The following is a 24,223-nucleotide window of genomic DNA, read 5'->3' on the forward strand; positions in this document are numbered from 1 at the left end:
CCCCCTGCTCGTTTGCAGGCCATCTGCTAATTTTATCTACTTATGTTTAAAGAGATTTCATGGTTTCAGCATTCCAGAGTAACCCATCGTAGGCTGAACATCTCTAAAGATGAACTCAGATTTCCAAACGTTCAGAGCGATTAGTCTTTGAATCGCAATATGTGTTTAAATCAGGATTACCTTGCAACATCTGGCACGATTCTGGTGATCATCACCCAAGCATGTTCTTGTGAATGTGCCGTGACAAGGGGACATACGTGTGTGTGTGTATGTGTATATATATATATATATATATATATATATATATATATATATATATATAATATTTAATTTTGCAGGCAGGGATTTCACTTCAGATAAGATAAGTCAGATAAAATGCCCAGTTAGTTGAATATTGAACAGACACTTATTGTTATAGGAAATTAAAGCATGTTATCGACGTCTAATATGAACAATATATGTTTTTTTACGTTTTCAATCGACCATCAAAAAATACTTTCTTCCTTCTTGTTTCTCTTGCTGTTTTTAAGATGAAATAAGATAAAAATAAAAACGCTCTTCACCGTACGTATTGAATTTATTTTTCCTTCAAGGAGCTGTAATCTTTTAATATCGTAACTTCCCCTCCGCTGTCGGGTAGAAATAGATTGTGTGCCTCGGGCATCAGTTTTTTTTTTTTTTTTTTTGACAAGCGGAGTCGGGAGAGTATGGGTAACATATATAATCTTACATGTGAATTGTGTTAGCGACTTATCGATCGCCACGCAGTAATTCTAACCCGGTAAACTAATCCAATAGTCATGCGGTACTCCCGTGTCTGTGTGTCCCGTCTCACAGCTGCCCGGAACATGAATAATTAACACACATCTCCTTGTAGATCTTTGACTCCGTGAGATGTTAACAGCTCCGATGGCTGTGTAAGAGTGCCACGCAATTTACAGGGGTTCCTTCGTGTTCTTTAACTCTTTGATGGAAGTAAGGGATTAAAAAGGTCACGATACAACAGCAGTGCCGTTGGAGCTTGGGATTCCCTTTGGACATTTATATACTCCAGATTTATCTGTATCTGTGGTATTCCCATGACCGCTATAGGCAACTATTCAATATCCAATATAACGTCATTCATTCTTCCATCCCTGCCGATAGCCATCGCTCTTTAATCGCTCATTTCTCCAGTTTGTGTCCCTTCCGCATTCACCGTTCTGTTATGTGTCGATAGCTCTTAAGCCGCGTCTTGATGGCTGTTTTCATATTTTTGATAACCAGGTATCCAAATCTGTGCTTTTCCCTTTGGTATATAGTTAAAATGATACCATTTTGGTATATCACAGCTAAAAATCCTACTTCGTAGAGATGGTTTAAATTAGAAAAAACTTCTCGGCCCCCTGAACTATCTTGATTGCCACCAAAAATGTTGGAGTATTTAAGTTAATTTTAAAGAGTATCAGGGCTTGTAGAAAATCTCTAGTTAACGCACGTTAAGAGGTTAGTAGAGAACAAGAAGAGAGCCCTGCTCGTGTAACATTATAATAGACGTCCTTTATTCTTGGCTATTTCTTTTCTGTATGGCAGAGCAGTGGCTATAATTCAGAATACATCTGAAATTTCACATTCTGAAGTTTATAAGCCAGTTCTTATGGTCGGTGGGTTTTTCTCTACCTTGTTAGAGGCTGATTTGCCTGGTTTATAGCAACTACAGGTTACGGGGAGACTCCATAAAGACATTAGAGGAGCTCCCCACGGACCTATTTCAGTAAAGTGCTTCAGGACAAGCAAAAGGGAAAATGCAACGCATATTAAAATGACTTTAAAAAAACTGCTTTGAACAGACAAATTGCCAACTTACAGAATTAGTAGCGGTTTTCGGACAGCAAAATGTCATTTTGAAATATGAAAATGTACATCGCTGTTATAGTTTACAAGGAAATATTGCAACAAGGGAAGATGTCCTCCCAGATTGATACTTTTAAGAAGATCTGTCTTGTCTGTGAGATCTGTATTTAAACATTTTGGGGAAACTGCTTTTAAACGGCGTGTGCTTTTTTATAAAGACTGCCGGCTTTTGTTATGAATAAACGTGGCTGGCACTAGAATTGCGATTACCTGCGGCTCTTGCTGATAGTGTTGTAACTCTGACAAACCAGCACCATAAGCAAAAAGACTTATGGGCAAACCTCCCACCGCCCAGCCGATCTACTAACCGTTCAGCAACGTTCCATGCGCTGTTAACGGATTTCAACACAAAGCTGACATCCCGGAGATAGGAACACGTGTGTGCAGAATCGTGCTTGCTTGCGTATAATGCCTGGACGCACACGCATTACCACATCTCAACACCGTCAACATTCTTGTTGATCATACTTCCCTTAGTATGTTCCAGTGCAGCTATCCTTGTATTCATTAAGGTTATAACAGTCGTTCGCTTTGTTCTTTTTCTCCTAGAGCTCGTGTCTTCAGTCGGTGTCTATAGGCTGGGAAGGTGGCGTATACGTGCAAACCTGTGGTCACACACTACATATTGATTGCCATAAGTCTTATATGGAATCATTAAAGGTAAGTCGAGGTAGTTTCTGCTTCTCAGTAGGGTTACGGATTTGGAGTCCTAGCTCTCCCTGTCCACCGTCGGCTGCACTGTATTCCCAGTTAGATCACTGATAATCCATGCTAGTGAGCAAAAAAAAGAGCAAAAAGGTAAATGATTGTTTCCCTCCCCATGATGTAATCCGTAAATGATTTATACCAAATAATTAGGTTTGCTAGGTGACTGCTTATTTCAGAAATTTTGCTTTGAAGAAGGATAATTAACGGCTCATTTATGGACTCTTAGCTTCATCTGAGAAGCGTGTGACAGACAGCCTTTGTTTTTTGTGTTCATATAGCGGGATTTGCAACCGCTACCTATTAACCTCTGCAATTATTTCTAGTAGTAGTAACAATAGTAATAATAGTTATTGATGTTATTCAAAGGAGAGTATGGAGAGTTTAGATTTTTTCTATATTATATCATTTTAATGAATCCCTTTATTTTTAGAATGACCAAATTCTGCAGGGCTTCTCCGTCGACAAAGGAGAATTTACGTGTCCTCTATGCAGGCAGTTTGCAAACAGCGTCCTTCCTTGCTTTCCAAGCAACAACGGGGAAAGATGGCAGCATCACAGTCACAGCAGCAAGAGCCTGCGCGAGCTCATCAGAGAGGTGGAAGAGCTACAAGAGCAGCTGGGAACTTTCCCAGTAAGCATCAGTGTAAGGCCAAAGGAACCTTATTAATGACTTCACCCTGTGACCTCATCATTCCATCTCTGACCTCCCATAGTTCCTCTAAGATAGAACTCTGTGCATCTTGTGCAAACCGATACGAGGCTTGGGCATTTTCTTGGTATGTGTGATAGAGAAAAACATCGGCAAATTTACATGCGATTACTTAAAGGGAAACGTGTCATGAGAAAAAAGTGTTTTAATCTTTGAATGTCATGATATAACAAGTGTTTGTTCTTGTTTTTTGAGAGCCTAACTTATACTAAAGGTAATGTTTGCACAATCATTCCCTAAATTATCTGCCAATGCTGATGTCCACGTTTGGGCCGTTTTCGTCAGTCGCTAGTCTCTGACTGTACTGGAGCAGGCTGTGTCCGTACCTCGCAGACATGTCTGATGAGTCTTTATGAACGCAGCCACATTTCGTAGTGTAGGCCGGTTTCTGCAAGGAAAAAAAACAGGGGCTTATAAGAGGTTTCAGCAACAAGGTCTGCACAGGGCCTCTGGGTCTTCATTTTGTTATTAGTGCTGTCTGAATACTGCCCGATCATTTATGACCAGTGTTGATTTTAAGTAGGGTCACACTAGGTTACCAGCAACAGGTTGATATCGGTATCCTTCGTGTTCAGCTGAAATGTCATAATGTTCAGCTGAAATGTCATAATGTTCAGCCTGCAGGGGATATCCGGGAGCAACCTGAGTGCCTAAACCTGCCCAAAATGAACAAACACTTCTATGCAGGCCGACGCTGTGCTCTGTAGGTGAAATAAACTAGTATAACTGATATATCCTTTTAAAGTCGAAATGTTTAATGAAAACATGGTTTGTAATCAGAGCCACCGTTAGCATCCCCTACTTCAATGTGTTCCTGGTACGCAGCCCTTTCCACCATCTACAATCCCGTCTCTCGTTGATTACCTCTGCAATTGTAACTCAATCATTCATTCGATGCCCTTTTCATTTTCAGTCAGAAACCAATTTAAGCAAAGAAATGGAGGCCGTCATGAAAGACATCAAAAACACTACCCAGAAGAAGTACACAGACTACAGCAAAACTCTCGGCTCTCCGGACAACGACTTCCTCTTCATGTATTCCGTGGCCCGGTATGTTGTCTTATCTCTATTACAGACCTCTGTGTTTCCAATACGGGCTTTATATTTAAGAAACTTCTTCTAAATTGGCCGGTTTTGAAGAAAAAAAAAAGGACTGTTGGAATAACTGTATTAACTCTGCTTTTTTTGTGCAAGTTTTGCATGTCATGTCATGCGTCGCGTCGTGACGGCTCTATAAAATGACCTCTCTATAATGTGTAAAGGTGACATTGGGAAATAAGCGTCCTTTCCAAAATGTGGGAGCAGAGCCCTGGGCATGGATGGTGCGATCGCGCTAAAGGCTTTTGGAATTGGACCAGTTTTGATGAGGACGGAGTCCAGAACATTAAAGCCTGTGGCTGGTGCTGAAGCAAAGCTGTCTGTCGGCATTCAGTAACATAAACTCACGCAGAACAAACATTCACAAATGATCCGGCAGATGTTCTGTGCTGTGACGGCAGTCTGCTAGTGCTATTCATGCGACTTCAACTGCACCGAAGCAGCACAGTTGGAGTAAATTCTGCGCCGTTAGCTCGACATCTACCTACATTGGGTGCTGTTAATGTTTCCTCGCAATTACTTTGCGTTTCTGTAAGACTGTAGGAAATGCCAAATGGAACATCAAAAGTTTGTTCCGGATGGTATTTTATTCTAAAACACTACAAACTCACTCGTGGCATTGGATTAATTTTGGGGACATTTCCTTGGGTTTTGCTTTGGTAAGAATTCATCCCCTGGGCTATGGAAGCTCCCAGTTAATGAAGATAAAATGTCGCCCTAATGAGGATACAGTTACCGAAATATTGACCTTCACCTGTAAACCAGCCACACAAAACAAGAATACGTACTAAAGAGATGCGTGATTAATATGCATTCTTCCAAATAAAAGAAGCCCTTAAGTGATGTAGCTGGTGCCGATCTACAGCTGCCCGTCTCCTCCTCCTCCGTGGCCAGGCAATTGTTGTCACCGATTAATTAGCTGAGTGGGAGCTCTTTCCACGCATGCACATAGGGGTGACCCCAGTGTTCACATAAGTATACAATGTGTATTCGGACGGACGCACCTCCTGCACAGAAAATAGCCGGGGGAGGGGCGGATGCATATAGGGGATTTTGAAACCCCCCGTGAATTTGTGAGGGGACACCACGAGCGTTTAAAGGGATCAGACTCATGAACGTACATGTAGTGGCCGGTGTACCTTTGAACAGACTAAATGCGTTTTGGACTGCGGTTGGGGCGATGCACTCAAAATCTACGTTTTTCTGAAATATTTTCGCTCTGTTTGCAGCGATCAGTTTCTTGTAATTAAGAGTCAACCTGGTTAAAATTGGGTGAAATCGTACACATTGCGTATTACACACGCACACTCTTCTCGCGCATGCTTGGAATCTGCGCCATTGTTCTCTGTGCCGCTAGAAGTTTGTGAGCGTTTGAAATTGCCTGAGGAGCGGAAAATTCCCGTCACACAGATGCCCTTATCAGCAGAAACCAGATGGAGCTCCGAGCAGCAACGTTATCAATTCTAAATTGCTTTTCTTCCCGAAGAGCAGAGCGGATTAAAACATCCTTTCAGAAATGGGTGGTATTAGCTGCAAAAACTGGCTGATTTGAATACATGAAAGCCTTCTTATTTTTAGGAATATTTTTAAATATATATATACTTAAAAAAAAAATCAGAAAAATATTATGCTGACATAAGACTTAAAATACATTTAATATTTGTGACACTGGGAACTCTTATTGTTGCTCTAAGAAAGGGTTAAATGACGTCTGTTCCTCAGTGTCAAGAATTCAGCGTTTTTCTAAATGAATTTCTCCTTTTAAAGCAGTTCTCGTGCGCCTGACCTCGTTTCTACAGATATGTTTTCGTTTGGGATGCACTTTTACGTAGTGCTGAGCTCGTGTTATTTGTTGAAGCCTTTTGCTAACAAATGAAAACGTGAATATTGAGTAGGATGCGGTTGATGTTTTCTTGACATTGCCATGGTGATCAAGCGGTTGCCAGCTGTTAGCACAACACCTCATTTAACACCTGAGGAGTCTCCCGGTTACTTAGTCGTGTGGGTAGGGACTCCTTATACACCAGCGATGTTATTAGACTGGTTAGTCGCACGTTAAAATCACTTTTGGCAGTTCTTACACTGATGCGGCGCCAAACCCATCACTGATGTGGCATTCGTTTTTACACCCATCACTGAACCCATCGTTTTTACACCCATCACTGATGCGGCATTCGTTTTTACACCCATCACTGATGCGGCATTCGTTTTTACACCCATCACTGATGCGGGTGGGTTAGTGTGGCTTCTTTCATAATTATCCCAACTAGTGATCAGTGATTGCAGTAATGACAAAGCTGGTGATATAAACCTGTACACGATGATACCCCAAGCCCTATTGCCGACAGCCGACAGAATCAAGCTTACAGATGACTGACGTTACAAGGAATAGGAACTCCAATCGTATTGGACTATAAGAGTGCCCTTTAATTTGGACCGTTCTTTTGTCTTCATTTGTAAAAGAATACAAGCCATGTCACAGATTCGGTTAAAGGGACAGCCCACACCTGCCCCACCAAAAAAGTGTAATTGTAGTTTGTATAATTTCTGTTTAGCGGTTCTGTAAAGAAGTACATAGTCGGACTCGGCTACACCGATCTACTGCGTACGTTTTGTGCGGCTGCTGAGTTTAAAGCTGAGCCCAGCCGCCACAAAATGCACTGTAAGCGTGATTGAATGGGTTTATTCATTAAATAATTTGGGAAGAGGGTGTGAGCGACGCAAATTTATTGGTGGAAGCACTTTTAGACATTATTGTGAAAGCGTTAAAATAACAACCTGACTGCTTAAAGAGATACCTAAACATTTAAGAATAGCATTAACATTTTTTATGTTTGTTTTTTTCTTACTAGAACAAATCTTGAACTGGAACTTGTCCTTCGCGGAGATAACTTGTGTTCTGGAGGTGCCAGTCCTGCTGGGAAAAGATCATGTTTAAGTATGTTCTAAAATCTTTCATTATATTCTTTTGTAATTCTTCCTTTTATTTCTTGCCCAGAACGTGGGCAACTGCATAAAAAAACCTGTTTTTGTTCAGTGATGTCCCCTAAGTTAGGTGATATCATTCAAATGACCTCTTATTTTCTTTCTTTCTTTAAGGTAACAGGGAAGCGTTGTATGGGTTAGTAAAGGGTTTTTCAAAATGTGTTATAGGGACACAGCGGATTATATAATATATATAATATATTTCTAATTTCCATGATTTAGGAAATATGTCCTTTGTCCTATAGGACCAGTTCCGTGATCTAATTATTTACTTAAGCTAACTGTTTAGATTGGGGTTTTGGTTTTTATTCACTAACTAGGTGCCAGGACCCTTTTACTTACATCCCTTATACTGGAAATTGATTATAATTCTTCCAGTAGTGAATCTTCATGGGAAAAAGACAACAATAGAGAAAAACTGATGTGATTATGCACGGATATGGCACACAACCTGGCAATATTAATGTTTAGTGTTTTTTGCTAAACTGTTCCCACTCCCTTAATCTAACCTTCTCTACTTTTCACTGGAGGCGTTGCCAACAGAAGAACTTAAGGCATACCTACCCATCCGCCAGACTCTCTGGCACTGTCTTGGGTCACCATGCATTGTGCGTATCATGGACTGGTGAGGGAGAACCTCTGTAACATCATAGGATGTCTCTGCTGGTGCGGCACAGACCTCCATTGCTGCTCTCGTGGGGCTACCTCTTGATGCTCTGAAGATGAACGCACCAAAGTGGCACTTCATTTTTGGAGGAATGCTGTTGCCATATTAGAGTTTAACAGACTTTTGCACATTTGCATCCCTTGTAGACAGAGTTTTGTCTTGATGGGAACAATAGAGAGATGAAGGCATGAACATGAGTTGAATGCCTGCTTCTAGTCCCTGGCAATAAAGCGACTGTGCAGTCAATTAATAGCCTTTTGAAAAATACGCTCCTCTTCTACATATTTAAAAGCCTTGGTAATGAGGTGTCTTTGCTGTGATTAAGCACAGCGCTCCATTATAGCCTTGTAAGAATTGTTAACTTTGTCGATTAGATGTTGCTTTAAATGCGGCGTGCTCTCCCAGGTGAGCTGGTACAGAAAAAAGCATTAGGGAAAACGGTTGGAACAAATAGGTCAAGTACTGTTTTAGTAGATTGAGCTACGACGAGCGCTTCTCTGGGGAAATGTAAATTAGGAATGATTGATGGACCTACTGTCTTTAGCTCCTGGAACATAGTGACAAGGTGAATAATCGGACACAACCCATCAAATTTAACAGTTTACCTTCTGGATAATTCGTCTATCCGTTCTTTGTTCAGATGTTCCATTTTTTTTTTTTAGCCACGTGAGGAGTGAAGTGGAAGGAAAGTCATGTTGCATACATGAGATTTTACGTTTTTCTTCTTGTAATATACATTGTTATTTACAATATAGTAAAGTCTGTTGATTCATCCAAACCTCACCCGGAATTGATAGTATTCAAAGAAATCTTACATAAATGTGGAAAAAAGTATATTAAGTCCGTTGATTTCAACTTTTCCAATAAGTCAGAAAAGGGTCCTCTTGCAGAAGACATTTGCTTAACTCTTTGTAATGGATTGTTGGAAACCTCAACTCCTAGTTTAGTGAATAGCCGTCTACTATTTTTATGGTTTTACGCAGTCTGATTTTTATTCTTTCAGCCCAAGTTTGGATAACTACTTACTTCAAAGGGTTTTTTTCTCGATCTCTTCCTATTCATGCGCACCCACCATCAGATTAAAAGAAAATCCACTATGTAAAGAAACCGTTATTACTTATTCCCATTTTAAAACGACCTGTATATTGCGCTTCTAATCACACATTTTACCACTCTCTTTATCTGGAGGTGTAAGAACATATTTCGTTCCGCGTGTTGGTGCCGCCTGGTGATATTCCATACTTCTGCAGAATAAGCTGAAGTTTCTACGTTATAAGAGGTTATAAGATTAAATCTCTGACTACTTCACCTGATATGATATTTGATTGTGTGATATACACACATTGGGAGTTTGAAAAACATTAAAGGCTATTTTTATAATATTTTTTAAAAAAAATGAGAAGCCGTTTTTTGTCAGCGCAAACCTTCATTACTGCATACAGCGCTGTATTGTAAGCTCGAGCTGAAAATATATTCTCCATGGGGCTTCAGCAGTAACCTGTGTGGGCTTATTTTACAAGAAGGAATTTACCAAATGAAATGTTTTGATTTACAGAGCATTTGGATAATTAACGGTTTCTCCGGGGAATAAAGCCTGTATGTGCCGGTCGTGTTCCAGGAAGGCTCTCTGCTGTTTTAATTATAATGAAATCTGTTTTGTTAAAAAATACGCCTGGTTTATTTTGCAGATCAACTGTTTCATGTACTGGCCATGCACATGCGGCTCTACAGCATTGATTCGGAGTACAATCCATGGAAGAAACTCACTCAAATTCTGCAGAATAAATCTTCAGAGTAAGTTTTGCACGCAGAGTATATTGGTGAAATGCTTGGTGAAATGTTCGAAGTTAAATTCATTTTCCGTACTGCTCCACATATTACAGATTCTGATTAGTTATGTAGTTTTATCGTTTTAATTCTGCTTTCCCAATTATTTATCGTCTTGACCTGACTTCATCTGCCTTCTTCCCACTCTTCTGATGCTGCCTTCACAAATTAGTTTAGATTAAAACGGTGGAATAAGTGATCTGAGAGCAAGCGAAGCATTCTTTCACAATTTTAACTAATCCAGTAAGTATCAGTTTATCAGTATCAGCAGTTATTTTCCGAACTATCCTAAATTTTAAAAAAGCAGCGAGTACTTAGTTACAAGCTACTTTTTTTTGTTTTTTACAAGATTTTTAGACATAAAGTCCAGCGCAGTAAGTAAAATGCACAACAAACTCTGTTGACCCCGCCGCATTTTACAGCATGATTTTTTTTTTTTTTTTTTTATTGAAGTTAGAAAGCGGTACCTCCTTGACTTTAAGGGGAGTTCAAGTCACATACTTGCCGCTGATCTCATGAGTGCGTGAGTTGAACCGCTATCGGTTTCAGTGGAAGCTCAACTTGCAAGTGTGAAAAATTGTGGAATGCGTCGGGCAGCATAGTCAAGTAGAAGGGGAAGAGTACAGAAGTGTGTATACTTTGTGCATGTTTAGGGATTGGGATGTGCCTGTTTATAAATAAACAAATCTATTCATTGATAATGGATTACCTGTATGTAACGAAACAAACTAATACATAAACTAAAAAATATCAGAGGGCGTAATATATATTAAACGCTATATCGTTTATATGTATGTTATTTCTTCCCACATTACATTTAGCGTGTATATGTTATTTCTCCCCACATTACATAGAGCGGTGCTGGCCGTTTGTTGTCCATGATTGTTACTTTGGTGTTTATCTCATATGAAGTTGGTGTCCAAAAGTTTGATGTTTAATTTCTTTTTGAGATTTATCTTCCAGCTTTGTAGCATTTCAATAGGGGAACAGAATGATTTTCCATATTTCGTTAATTAAATTTCCTAAACCCTTTTCTTCTACTCTCGGCATTAATCCCCTGCGTGAGATGCCGTTTGAATATTTTTAGTCCTTGGGTAGTTTCTTTATTTTTCCGCGCAGCCCATTATCTTCAACCCGGGATATTCGTGCGACTCTGTTTAGAATTTCTTAAGACACTGTAGGTCACATGATGAATGAAGACTATTTGGGTACAAACCATGGGAAAGAAACGCATTAGCTCCTTTGCTGCTGGCAGGCGTTGGCGAACAAACAGCAGATTAAGTCATAATCGCTCAGTAGTGCTGCCTCACGTATATAATTTTAGGTTTTTTTAGGAAATGTTATTGTAGTTGGCTGAATGTGTTCTTTCCCGTCTGAACATGAATGAGGTCGCTAACTGTTTGAAATAAAGCAAGAGTCTATTCACTAAATTGTGAAGTATGCTGTTTATAGCACGTGTTATACCATACGTCTCATCAAGAAAGAGGGTCCGGGTATTTCGGCGGTCCCACCGTACCCTGCGTTCAGAAGAGCTCCTCGGGAAGAGAGTCGCAACACCTCCAAATCAGATCAAATGTTCATTCATTGTGTCGTAATGGGGATGAAGAAGCAACGTTTTGGCCTTCATTTTGCTTCGTTTAAGGGACAGTTAAGTGGAAATTATCACTTGTCATGGAGCTCTGCCCTAAATAACTATCTTTTTGACCTAATGTCCTTGTAGGGAAGAAATTGGTGTGGACTCCAAAAAAAATCCGCGAGGTCCTGTGGACCTATTAACTATTTTACTGTTTTAACAAATTTTAGCATTAGCGTTTCCAACCAGCCCTGCTGAGTTCTATGCCAAGTCCATAGAGAGTTGCTGCATTTAGAAGAACTTTTTGGTAACTTGGAAGCTCCTGTTTTTTATTTTCAGGTCTCCCAATCTCCATGCGATGCAATTGAACGACTAAAATGTTCTGTTTATGGGAGCCCTTAATCGCTTCGCTTATACCCCCTACTTCTTTAACATATTAGTAAAACATCAGATTTTGCTGGTAAAATAAACGGAAATCCGCATTTCCATTTTTATTCTGCAGAATCCCAAACATGGAGAATTTGGAGAATTGTATCCATAATTGTATAATGTTGGTAGGCTTTTTAAAAGTTGGTGATCTGCACTGGCTACTCTGTACAGTGTGATTTAAACTTTTAAAAGTGCAAGCTCTGCTTTAAATATAACTAATTCTAAAATGTCATGGTTTTTCTTTTTAAATCTTGCTTTTCCACTTCTGCTATTGGCTTTTAAATGCATTTAATCAGTACGGACTGCTCAGCCAACAGAGAACGCCATCTGAGAGTCTTCAAACTGCTTGCTCATGAATTTGTAAATCTCCAAAGGGGCGTTTTTGGGGGTTTTTTTTGTCTAAAACCATTGAGCGTACCACTGTGATTGCAATTTCTGACCCAGTTGGTGGTGCCAGGAATCGTGCTCTCTGGAGTACAATGGGGTTGATGTTTCCATTAACACTCTCTTGTTTGTTTAACCTATTTTGTTGTCTTTATCTTTATTGTCATTTAAAGGGCCAGTTTAGTGTCCCTGACAGCCCTTCCAAAACAAATGCACATTAAACTAGTCTATGAGTACTTTACTTTTCAGTTTTGGAAGAATACATATGTAAAACAATCAATACCTTTGTAGTAGAAACTGCAGCCCTGCTGCCGTCCTCTTCCCCTGTGGTCTGATGATTTTAACCTTGAAATGGCTACTAGACCGGACATTCGCACAGACCCCCTATCCTCGGCATTCTCAGTCGGTGGTGATGCTGACTGGTGGTGAGTTTGGGTCCGGCTGGCATCTCCTGCACGACTACTAGCTGGGGAGTAGAGAAATGGGCAAATGCATAGGGGGGATTCTGTAGACCCTCTTATGCGTTTGCAAGAGGGGCCGCACAAAGCTGTCATATGCATTGGAGTGCACGTGACGGACGGAGTGCGCATAGTGTTCACAGGATGTCTTTAAATTGTTCTTTGTTCTTTTACATTAAAATCCCCAAGAAGCGTGACTTGTAGTTGAAGCGATCATCCGAATTATGTCCGTAGATGTGCACTTGTGCTGTTAATAAACTGGAAAAACAAATACATTTTGGAATATGTCTCTTTTTTTGTTTCTCCAGATCAAACAATGACGACCGGGCTGAGGTTCCATTACTGTTTCGAGATGTGACCTCGCTTTTACTCATTCAAGTTTTGACCATGCCCCAGCCTCTCCGGAAAGGTATGTAAATAAAACGCCATGTTATATATTTGATCAAGAGGCAAAAAAAAAAGGCCAAAACACCGCAAATCCTATTCTGTGTGATATGTCGACAGAAATAATGATTGTGCCTTATCAGTAAAGTGACATTGGACTGGAAATTCACTCGTGGTTTGACCGGCTTATCTGTGTCCCCCTGTCATCGCCCTTTAGCAGCCATTCAATACAGCGAGAAGAAAAAGAAATAAAGCGTCTGGATCACAGAGCTGTCCTCGCATGCTTTGCATGACCTTGAATTTCAAAGATTTCATTCATAAGGGGCACTTTAATATTTCTAGTTCATCCGTACGCCTAGGGGTGAAAGCCATCAAGTTGTTTCTAAATTCAGAAAGCACGCAGCTGCCGTCCTGTAAAGGTGGAGGTCCCTTCCAGAGATAATTACTTTAATGATACCACGAAATATATTCGCATTAACAACAACCAAAACCTGTTTAATTGCGGCAATGTAATTAATTGGATGCGTTGAGAAGTGTATGAATCGCTGGGCTGTGTGTTTTATATAGACTGCTATCGTTATAAAGATAAAGCAAAATTAAAAAGCTTGTAGTCACCCCATGCCTTGTTTTCAGGCACGTTGTTATAATTAATGGGGCTACGGCATTAGGAAATAATGTGTATTTTATAAAGAGAGTTTACGTCTTCGTGTTTCAAAGCAAATGATGTAGCAGCCAGTCTGTGAAAAGACTTCAGAAGGAATCTACGTTTCTTATGTCCTCTGTTAAGATACAGACTGTGGGGAGATCACATTTCCAGTCGTCTGCTTTCAAAAAGGAAAATGATCTAAAATACAGAGATTACCTATACGGCAGATGTTTTATCCCTGTAGTTGGACACTGATTTACTTAGATTTTAATTGAGGTGATGAAAACCGTGTCCCCCTTTAAAGTACTCATCCTGTACATAATCGAGTCTCATTTATTCGCTGCACACAAGTATTTCATACTCGCTGTTGATCATTCTTCCAAAGGTACTCGTTGCCAGATCCCCTGATACAAATTCACGCAACCGAATGTACATCGGATTGTCCCTAAGTACGGGAATTCACGGCAAACAGTGTTTATATCTACGTCCTTCTAACGTTTAGCAGAATTGTTATGTACTCAGTAGGAAGTAATTACTCAATGTAAAATCGTAGGCTCCGAATGTACTGACGGACCGTCTATGGCTTCTGAGATGTTGGCTGTGTTGGTCACAGATGTTTGACCTGTTTTATCAAAAATACCGCCAACTTTGTTCTCATAGGCCACCCAGGAGGTGCCGATAGCCCGAAATGCTTATTTGATTTCGGTTGCAATGTTTTGTTTTCGTGTGAAAGTCCAGCATCGTAATGGAACAGATTGGTCTTTGAAGGCTGGGTTTCATGTTGGTTACCAGTGTAATAATCTGAAGTTTTTGATGGTGCTTTTAATCTCAAATTAAACATTCTGTACTGCGTTCATTCTGTGTCCTGATCCCCAGAAAATGGTTATTTAAAGGCATTAGTATAAGAAAGTCTCTATTGCCCTTGAAGTGCTGCTCTGGGAATAGCGCTAACTGCCTTATTAGCTGTTAGATGGGCTTGGTATCTCTTTCAATCCCATATTGATTACGGCAAAGTAAATGCCATTATAGCACTCAGTCTGTTCATTCCATGGGAAAATTGATCTGAACCCATCGCCATGAGAGAACATCACAAATTAAACCTTTTATTATAGTTGAGCCGTTTATGATCGAGGTCAGATCGGTTCCTGGGCTTCATTCCTATTGATTTACAGAAAGTGCTCCAGGCAGGAGTAAGGTGCCTGCGCCGCGCATGTCGTGCGACCTATATCGTAAAAATACATGGTAAAAGCATTCGTTTGTAAGATTTCATCTTGGCGCCATGTTTTGGTTTTCCAAAATTATTTTACAGATGAATGTGTGAATAAAACTAGACAGTGTCATTTTGAATGAATTTGCCCATGTTCTGCCCTAAACTACACAAGTAAAGAGCATATAATATGTATTTAGCACTATTCCAAAATGAAATGAAAATATTGATATATTCCTAGATGGCAATTCCCATCAATCTACCAAAATGTCTCAATGGTTTGTACACCTGCGGTGACAGCATGAATCGTAATGAATTAGTCTGAATATTTGCTCCCCCCGCACCGTCCGTGTACTTATTTATAATAAGCTCGTGTGCAACATTTATACACATATCACACATTTGTTATAATATTTGCCATTCTACACTATTGTTTTTTTTCCTTTCTTCCTTGTTTTGATAAACACCTCATTCTTTACCCGTCGTATTCATAATGAGGACAGTAGGAAAGATGCCAGCTTGAGATGACGAGTTACGTTCCTGGTTTCTCAATGTCAGGCAGTTGGTAGCAAAGCCGAATGAATTCTCTATGCAAGTCATTTCTTTATAGCGTGACGCTAGTGCCCTTTGTACATTTAGACTAGGTACGAATGCCCGATTTGTTCTATCTTCACAATGCCGTGATAAATTTCATTCACAGCAATACCAAATTGTTGCTACCGAGAACTTATTAAACAGTACAAATGGGAAATATCATCGTGCTGATATGTTTTAATGGTGAATTTAGAATGAGATTGCATAGTTCAGCAGTCCATACATTGCTGTGGGGGTTCCGTTGCTTGAACTCGCATGTAATATACTTAAGCATCTCAATTTAAATGAACTCGTTAATCGCATGTATGCAGGAGCCAAAGCTTTGTAAGCAACTTCATCCGGTGCCTGTGTTATCGTTCGTCGCGGCTGCGGAGGGAACCCTGTTGGATGCTGCGTTTGGCTCCAGAAGCGGAAGGCTTTTGGCTTCACTCCTGTACTGTTAGCGTTTATCACACAAAGAGCAAATTAGCCTTTTACACAACGGAGAACGCGGTGATCAGCAGAAACCGTGGCGATGCTTCGGTGTACTTCGCTTATAATGTGAAGAGTCTTGCTTTTTCCCCATGAACAGTCCAGTTTGAGAAGATAATTCATCTGATGCCCGTAACGTATTATATTTGGTAGACGGCTTCTGTTACTAAAGTCTGCCGTTACACGAGCTGCATCAATCCCATGACTCTAGTGCTGCGTAACATCCAGTCCTTGTTAGGTTCCTTTTTTTCTTCAGGTTATCAAAGTTAGCATTTCTGTGAATATGGTTACCCGTCCATCTTTCATTAAATACTAAGTAACTAATAAATCAATAGTATGATAAAATCTCCTCTGTGCGGGTTCTGGAAATTGAGTACATTTAAAAGATGTTCTCACTAACCAGGGAGGTGCAGGACCAAGGACTAAACTCTATATTGTGGGTTGAACTTATAGAATGCATAGCTGGCTTTCAAAAAGACTCCCTGCGTTAATACAAGAGCCAGCTGAACTTCCAGCCCTCGGTTACACCCTTAGTAAATGGATATAAATATATATATATATATATATATATATATATATATATATATATATATATATATATAATATATATGTATATGTGCTACATGAAATAGCATGGTATAGTGCATGCATCCAGCGTGGCTCGACCCACAGTACACAGGGAATCCTGGGAAGGCTTCCAGAGATTGCATTTGTGATAATAGCACATAATCGCTCATAGCTGCAGCGTATGCAGAGTTTGATGTAACCTGACGCTGCCGTCTTAGAATTGTGAAGTCCTTCTGGTCCTGTATGTGCGTCCAACAGTCACACGTGGAGACCAACAAAGGAACTAACCAACCCGCTGCTGTAGTTTGCTACACAACAAATGGCTCCCAAGGCTAATGCCATAAACCTGATAAACAATGTTACTGTTTGTTGGAGAAATAAAATTGATTGCATGTTCAAAGTGAGAATGTAGTCTTCTTACATCACGATTACATCACGGCTAGGTTCCTTTTACTGTAAGGGCATGTATGGAGACGGTATTTATTTGCTCGTCTGCTTTAGCAAGCTTGTAGTTCTGTTACTGTCAATCGGCTCTAAGAATGATTTCATCGTTTGGCACTTTTAGCACCGGCCATTGCTGTTTATTCATGTGTTCTTGTAAGTGGAATGTCCAGCTAGGATGGCAATATTCAATAATGTTCTAAATTTACCGTACAGCTCTTCTGATTCATGGGGCAGCTCCAGGGACTAATAAAACGAATGCGTATTGGAGCAGCCAGGCAGTTTGGAAGAAATGCCAGCTTTGAGCGTTCCTTGTGGATGAGATTGCTGTAAAGCCCCAGCGATGGCACGCTTGCACGCTCTTCTCTAGTCTATATCATTGTCACCAAGTTACAGTGCAATAAAGAGGGTTAATGTGCTTACGTACATCACCCAAAAATAAGTTCAAAGGGTAGCCTTTCCTGTTAGAAGTCCACGAGGGAAATAGTTGTATTCACAGCATCTTTGCTTAATCATTTAACAAGGAACTCTCTGCCCCCGTGTATTGCTGCTTCAGTTCCCATTGGTTTTAACGACGGCTGAACTTGTTGCTGCACGTTCTGTACCACCTGTGCATCCCGCGGATAGGTGGATTGCTCTTTTATGGGACACGCTGGAGTCTGGGGTAGTGAGGAACCCCGACAAGTTCTTGCCCTTTTAGATATTTGGGAAATATCCCAAGAGAAAACCCAGAGTCTTAGATACCAGATAAAGGACCACGATGCCAATGCCCACACGTGTGAGGACAGACATCCTGCTCCCGCTTTTTGACCTTGTTGAGTAAACATTAATGTTCACCGTTAGAACTGCAGCTTATTTCATGTTCATTTGCAAGTAAAAATGCATTAAACGATTTGAGTTACTAAATTAGATTAAAAAAAATGCTCATCCATCTAATCTGCTTGTCATTTTCTGCTTTTCTAAGTACCCCAGTGGTGGAAATGCTTGGTATATAATGGAGTCGGGCTCTCTGAATTACTTTTTATTAGTTATATACACCTTTATAAAGTTAACTTACTTTAAGTATTTTATTTTTTTACTAAAATTGTATATGTTTTTCTTTCAGAACATTTTGTCTGCATTGTGAAGGTACTTTATACATTGCTGTACACGCAGGCGATGATTTCACTCACACTCAAACTCCGTGCCGAGGAGCGTGCATCTTGGAGAGAGTCCGGATTTCATAAGAGGGTTTGTCGTCTTTGGCTTCTTCTTCATTCAGAAACTCCAAAAGCATTTTGATGACATGCGCGTTCTCAGCCTCCTGATTCTATCGGCATTCACGCCTTATTGTTAAACGTCCAGGTCTTCAGTCCAGAGAGCTTTTTTTTTTTTAAAATCACTGTTCCAGCAGAAAAATCAATATTCTCTATTTTCGTTAAAACCTTTATGAGGTGCTCTTACAGGGAAGCAACTATTACAGTTAGAGGTGACATTTTTCAAACATCCAGCCCGGTGATAAAAGTTTTAGCTGAAAACCTGCAAAGGCAGCAATATCATTCATTGTATTATTGATGTGCTGAGAGGTGGCAGGAGCCCCACAAAAATAATTTACTGTGATACAAAAGAGACGGGCAGTAATCGTGATACATACAAAAAAAGGCATTTTCAATGTGTCCCTTCATTAGTGAAAAAACATTGATCTTTGGTGTTTATAAGCATCTGTTTGCACTTTTGTTCTGAGTAGAAATTTTTTGTTAAAGGGACAGGTAACTGTCACAAACAGCCCTACGAAAAAGAATGCATATTAGTGTATGTTAATATACCGGGGAAAGAAAACACTTACTGCAGCCCTGCAGCTGCCACCCTCTTCTGTGGTGAGATGATTCTGTATGAAGCAGCCAGCTGGTCACAGGACAGCGCTCCCTTTGGGTCAAACGCATCTCCTGCGTCGACATTAGCTAGGAATGTTTGCTTTAAAACAAAAACATATATTCTGAAGGGATAATTAATCTAGTAAACATGACGTAGACTTGGCTTGTCTAGCCTGCTCGGTACAAGCTGGGATTAGCCCATGGGGGGGGTGCATCTTGGTGCGCTGAAGCTTGCAGGCGGGTTACCAAGCCATTGGGACCAAGTGTATTCCACATAAAGGTAAGTAGCCGTCTTTCACACATGAGGGAGAAATTCACTGGATACCTTTACCCAAACCAACGCATTTTATTAACTAAGAAGGAGATGTCCAAGAAAGTATCCAAGCTAGGTTTCACATCAATCCTTTATATTATAGGCCATCATCAGGAGAAATTGGCAGACTAGATGGGCCAAATGGTTCTTATCTGCCATCAAATGCTATGTTTCTATAACGGTCTGTCAGTGAGTGCAGGATTATATTTAAATTACATTTTTCCCATCGGCTTGCGCAAAAGAGTAAACCCAACCTTTTTAGCGTGTGTCTCAAAATGTGTATTTTATGGCTGTTCTGCCTCCCATCGGAGCAAATAAATCTCAAAGTGTGGCTGGGAGTTATATTTCATAAGGTCGTTTTTCTAACTTGAGACATAGATTGGCAAGAGCAACATAAAACAGCTCGTGAAGATTGATGTTCTGTCTTCTGTTGTTTTGTTCCCCTCTCCTTTCTTTTTGACAGAGTTCATACACTTCAGGCAAATCTTGGGAAGCGTTGCTGGGTTTTGTTATTAGTGAATTATCTGCAGGGAAGATTTACCAAGATGAAGAAACTGAAGGTGCATCTGTAGTAAGTGCCATCATGTGTTGTGCTTTATTATACATGTTACTGTGGGTTGGGGATATTGGATAAATCTAATTCCTATTTAACTTTATATCATTTACCATTTCCGCTGTCCCACCTTTTCTGTTGTGGTCAGATGTTCATGTACATGAAACCCACGTAGGGAGCCAAGTCTCTGCTTACTAATTGTGTTTGCTCTGCTGGAATACTTGCCGACATCCCTTCCATCACAGCTGGAGCCTTTGGTCGCAGATAAGGAGTCTTTCAGGGCCTCAGGGGTCTCTATCTGATGGAATCAGATGCGACTCTTTGTTGGCCCAATAAAAGCTATTATCTTAGACCTAAAGACCCAACCTTCTTGTGGAACAATACAGCTAAATCATTTTTTGGGTGTTTTTTTCCTTACCACAGTTTGAAAAATATCAGGGTTTGGGTATCTATGCCACATATATCACCTAATTGTTTTCCATTAATACCTTGCCTTTCGTCCATACCACTAGCCCACATTAAAGATTATTGTATGCTTTTAAATTGTGTAGGTCACTAATCTGTGACCTTAACTTAAGCACCAAGCAGCTGTTCCTAGATCCATGCTTACCTATGGCATTTTTACATTTGCAAATATATAAAAATGGCATTTTTGTTTCCTGTTTAGACAAGCTTTGCGGTTTGGTCTTTGCAATCTATTGAACAACACTTAAGGCAATTCTGCCTACCCTTCCTCAGGATAACCAGCCTTCTCCAGCACTACCTTTTTGGAGTGGATATACCAAGCTGTCAGGTAAATGTAACAATTATTTCTATAAAATAAGGCTTGTATGTTTGCAATGTGGAGATGTGTTTCCTTTGTAGTTGTTAGGTTACCAGCCGATGGCCGGGATATAGATACTATACTATACATGCATGCACGCGCTATGACTCTTCTGTGTTGCATAGGGGAAGATTGTATTGCCCTGTTGGTGAATGAGAATAAAAAAAAATGTAGGACCAATAGCTTTGTCAGCCGCTTGACATAAACATTTTGTAAACAAAAAATGTTCTTTAAGGTGAACCTGCCGCAGGGTAATTATATGGAAGGCAGAGTACACATCTTATAGAATTTGATCTATACAAAGTGCTGCCATGTGTTACTACCTTCCAGAGAAGGTGGCTGTGCTCAATTCACCGGGAATTTGAGATGTATTTCTTTTTTGTTTAATGTCATCCTATTTCTCCACATGAATTTAAAGGAAGAAGATGAATTTGCTGCCCTGTCCAGCTATCTGGGACTGTTGCCACCGGCCCTTCAAGAATCGCATCACTTTCTCAGTGCCTGCTGCCTCGATTGGCCAGTAACAGACTTTGATTTGCTATCACAGTGGTGTTCAGAACTTGCGTTATTTTCCGAGACACATCCAGAACAAGTCAATGTAAGCAATTTTCTTTTTGTTCCATTGCTTATACGCAAGTCTCTACCCCCCGACACCCATGTCTGTGAGGGTGAGCCAAACACTCCTTTCTGCTACTTTCTGCTACTTGAACTAACACACATGTGTAAAATATACCATATTGTTCAGGCTACCAAACAATGTCAGGTGCAGCTACTGGAGCAAGTAAAATGTTACTTAATACCTTGCCTACAATATAGATTTTCATTGTCAGAAAACGGCCAAATTGAGCCAATGAAATCAGCGAAGAGCCCCAAGAGCATACTTGGGTACACTACCGGTCAGCTTCTTCTTTCTCTGGGCGGAGAAGTGATGTCTGACCACGCCCACTCCCTGCCTTCTCTCCGCACACTCACCTCCCACTACAGGCTATATGGCGCTAGCCCCGCCCTCATGTATGGCTACCCCTCCCTGCAAAAAGCCACTTCTCCAAAAGAGGGAGAGCCCTGTATAGCCTACCCTGCGACATTCCCAGGTACAACCAAGGGGCAATGCGAGAAATGCCTCAAATTAGTGCTTGTATTCTTAGAACAATAAATCTCTTCTTAGGATCAGCTCTAGAATTTTAGGTATCATCCTGCTAGTGTCTGTCACATCACATGTTACTCCATGGGGTTTATTCACTTAGCCATAATGTATTCTGAATGTGAGCTTTTCTACCTGAAGAAACTATGCACAATGTATCTAGCTCAGCCCTTCTTGCTGGAGACGATTACCATGCATAATGAAGCTGAGTAGTTTAAGCATTCCTACTTACCTTCAAACACCATAGGCCAACATAGAATGTCACCTGATATGTGGTCTGTACAGCCCTTTCTGGATAGTAAATTTTATTTTATTTATTTATCTAAGTAGTCAGAAAGTGTTCTGTGATCTGTTTCAATATAAATGGCTCTACTTTAAAACTTTGCTCTTGGTCTGTTCCTACGGCGGCACCCAAAATCCCCCATCTGAACACCTAAACAGTAGACAAATTAAAGATGTTTAACACACTGCATGTTAGTTTATGATGACCATCCATTATGGTACTTAGAAAGCAATTGCTGCTAATGTATCCCATCATAGAACATGCAGTTTGCAGGGAAAGATTTATTACGCACTTGCCAAAGCCTTGTTCTTGAGCTTTAAAGGATTGTAAGTCACGTCAAGTAGCACGTTAAACCAGCACCGTTCTGGACTATTCATGGGACAGATTAAAGTGCAAGATTGACCTATAGCCACTGCAATAGTCATTTATTTGCCCGCTTCCTCCTTTTCTCTAAAGGTCACAGTAGATTCCAAGAATAATAACTTGCCAAGTGGTACACAACAAAATAGTGTCTCCTAAACATAGTAGAGACACAATTATTAGTTTTTTTTATACATAAATTTGAGATGATTACGGTATCTGTCCTGTTATATTTAATGGATTTTTTTTTTGTTTTTTCCCCATAAGTATTTTGTGTTTTGGTATAATCTTTGTAGTCTAAAACTGTTAATTTCACTGAAAGACCTCAGACATGAAAGTTCACATTAAGAGGATTTTGAATATGCATGTAAATGGTGTGGGGGGAATATGGTGGCGCTTGCAGTGACATCCTCTCTCCAGATCGGGGAGATGAAGACACCAGAAGCGTCGCCATATTGCCCTCAGTTGGCACTTTTGGCAACGCCTTCTTCCGATCCTCCAAGCTAACTCCATAGCAGTCGGTTTATTTTGTACCCTGCATACACATGTACACATGTACCATATGATGTTACTTTCTATTGATGGCAGGAATTGTTTACTTTTCTAGGTCTTGCTTGTTCACGATACCAAGTGGGAATTGCCACACCTTCTTCAGTTGCCAGAGATCTACAATACAATTTTTCAATATTATCACAGAAAATGCTGCAGTGTCTGCACGAAAGTTCCCAAGGATCCGGCGCTCTGCTTAGTCTGCGGCACATTTGTTTGCTTAAAGGGACTTTGCTGCAAGTCACAGAGTTACTGTGAATGTGTATCGGTAAGATATTCATTATTATCACTGGTTCTGATTGTTTACTTTATCCACGTATTCAACTACTAGAAATACAGAGCGACCCCAATAGAACTGTACTTAGTCTTCCTCTTCGTTCACAGCACTCCCAAAACTGTGGTGCAGGAACTGGGATATTCCTTCTGATCAATGCTTCCGTCATCATCATCATTCGAGGGCATCGGTTTTGCCTTTGGGGTTCTGTATATCTTGATGCACATGGTGAAGAAGACAGAGAACTTAGGTAATGTTTCAACCAATCAAATTTGTTTTTTTTTTGTTTTCTTTAGGTTTTTTGCGGGTTGTGTGTGTATATACATTTTTTTATCAAAGTTGCTAATATAGACCCATCAGTAGGAACATTTCACTGGTTCCTCATGTGATTGCACCAAAGTTGCTCCTTATTCTTGAACTTCATTGACTTGTACCAGCAGCAGCTTGCAGCGGGCCCTGATGTTTGGGACTTGCTGACCTATTGGTGCTTCTACCTCCAGAAATGATATGGAGTTTTTGCCCATTAGTCTTTTACAAAGCAACCTTTAGAAAGTAAAATAGAAGTTAAGGAAAAAAGGGGGTTTAAAGAATAGCAAAAAACCAACATAAAAAGTTTGTTCTATTAAAATGACTAACAATAGCTTTGTTTCCACAGGCGCGGGAAACCACTGTACATCTGCAAGGAGCGATATAGGGTACTGGAGCAGCAATGGGTGTCCCACACATTTGATCACATAAATAAGAGATGGGGTCCTCATTACAATGGTCTGTAAACCCGCTGTCATCGGAAGAATTCCTTGCAAGGAGAAGCAGGCATGAATCCTGCGGCGTCTAAAAGCTTTTTAGTGATTAGGTGCTATTGTTCTAATTAAAATTGGATCCCCTCTGACACTTTCTAACAAAATTACTATGTAGTAAATAAAAAGTGTGATTGATTTTGCAAATGTAGATAAACACTGTCTAGCATCAGCAAAAAAGCACAACTAATACTGAATGTTAAAGGGGTAGTTCCACTTACTCCGCTTGGAATGAT

General features: G+C 40.2%; 1 protein-coding gene across 5 annotated transcripts in view; it reads left to right on the plus strand.

Moving 5' to 3' along the window:
• Nucleotides 1–23,970, plus strand: part of UBR3 (ubiquitin protein ligase E3 component n-recognin 3) — a 60,229-nt gene extending 36,259 nt beyond the window's left edge. For 3 of the 5 annotated variants that reach the window (XM_053471776.1, XM_053471781.1, XM_053471777.1), the window contains 13 exons: nucleotides 2,443–2,553; nucleotides 3,032–3,244; nucleotides 4,224–4,360; nucleotides 7,261–7,346; nucleotides 9,749–9,854; nucleotides 13,040–13,140; nucleotides 18,147–18,271; nucleotides 19,671–19,778; nucleotides 20,428–20,553; nucleotides 21,002–21,181; nucleotides 22,975–23,184; nucleotides 23,301–23,440; nucleotides 23,846–23,970. In XM_053471776.1, the coding sequence (XP_053327751.1) occupies nucleotides 2,443–2,553; nucleotides 3,032–3,244; nucleotides 4,224–4,360; nucleotides 7,261–7,346; nucleotides 9,749–9,854; nucleotides 13,040–13,140; nucleotides 18,147–18,271; nucleotides 19,671–19,778; nucleotides 20,428–20,553; nucleotides 21,002–21,181; nucleotides 22,975–23,184; nucleotides 23,301–23,440; nucleotides 23,846–23,963 (1,761 nt within the window). In that variant the 3' untranslated portion in view covers nucleotides 23,964–23,970. The remainder of the gene's footprint in view (nucleotides 1–2,442; nucleotides 2,554–3,031; nucleotides 3,245–4,223; nucleotides 4,361–7,260; nucleotides 7,347–9,748; nucleotides 9,855–13,039; nucleotides 13,141–18,146; nucleotides 18,272–19,670; nucleotides 19,779–20,427; nucleotides 20,554–21,001; nucleotides 21,182–22,974; nucleotides 23,185–23,300; nucleotides 23,441–23,845) is intronic. The other 2 variants (XM_053471778.1, XM_053471782.1) reach the window with 1 other exon arrangement.
• The last annotated feature ends 253 nt before the right edge of the window (nucleotides 23,971–24,223 follow it).

The sequence above is a fragment of the Spea bombifrons genome, chromosome 7 (genome assembly GCF_027358695.1).
Source record: "Spea bombifrons isolate aSpeBom1 chromosome 7, aSpeBom1.2.pri, whole genome shotgun sequence".
NCBI classification, from domain to species: domain Eukaryota; kingdom Metazoa; phylum Chordata; class Amphibia; order Anura; family Pelobatidae; genus Spea; species Spea bombifrons.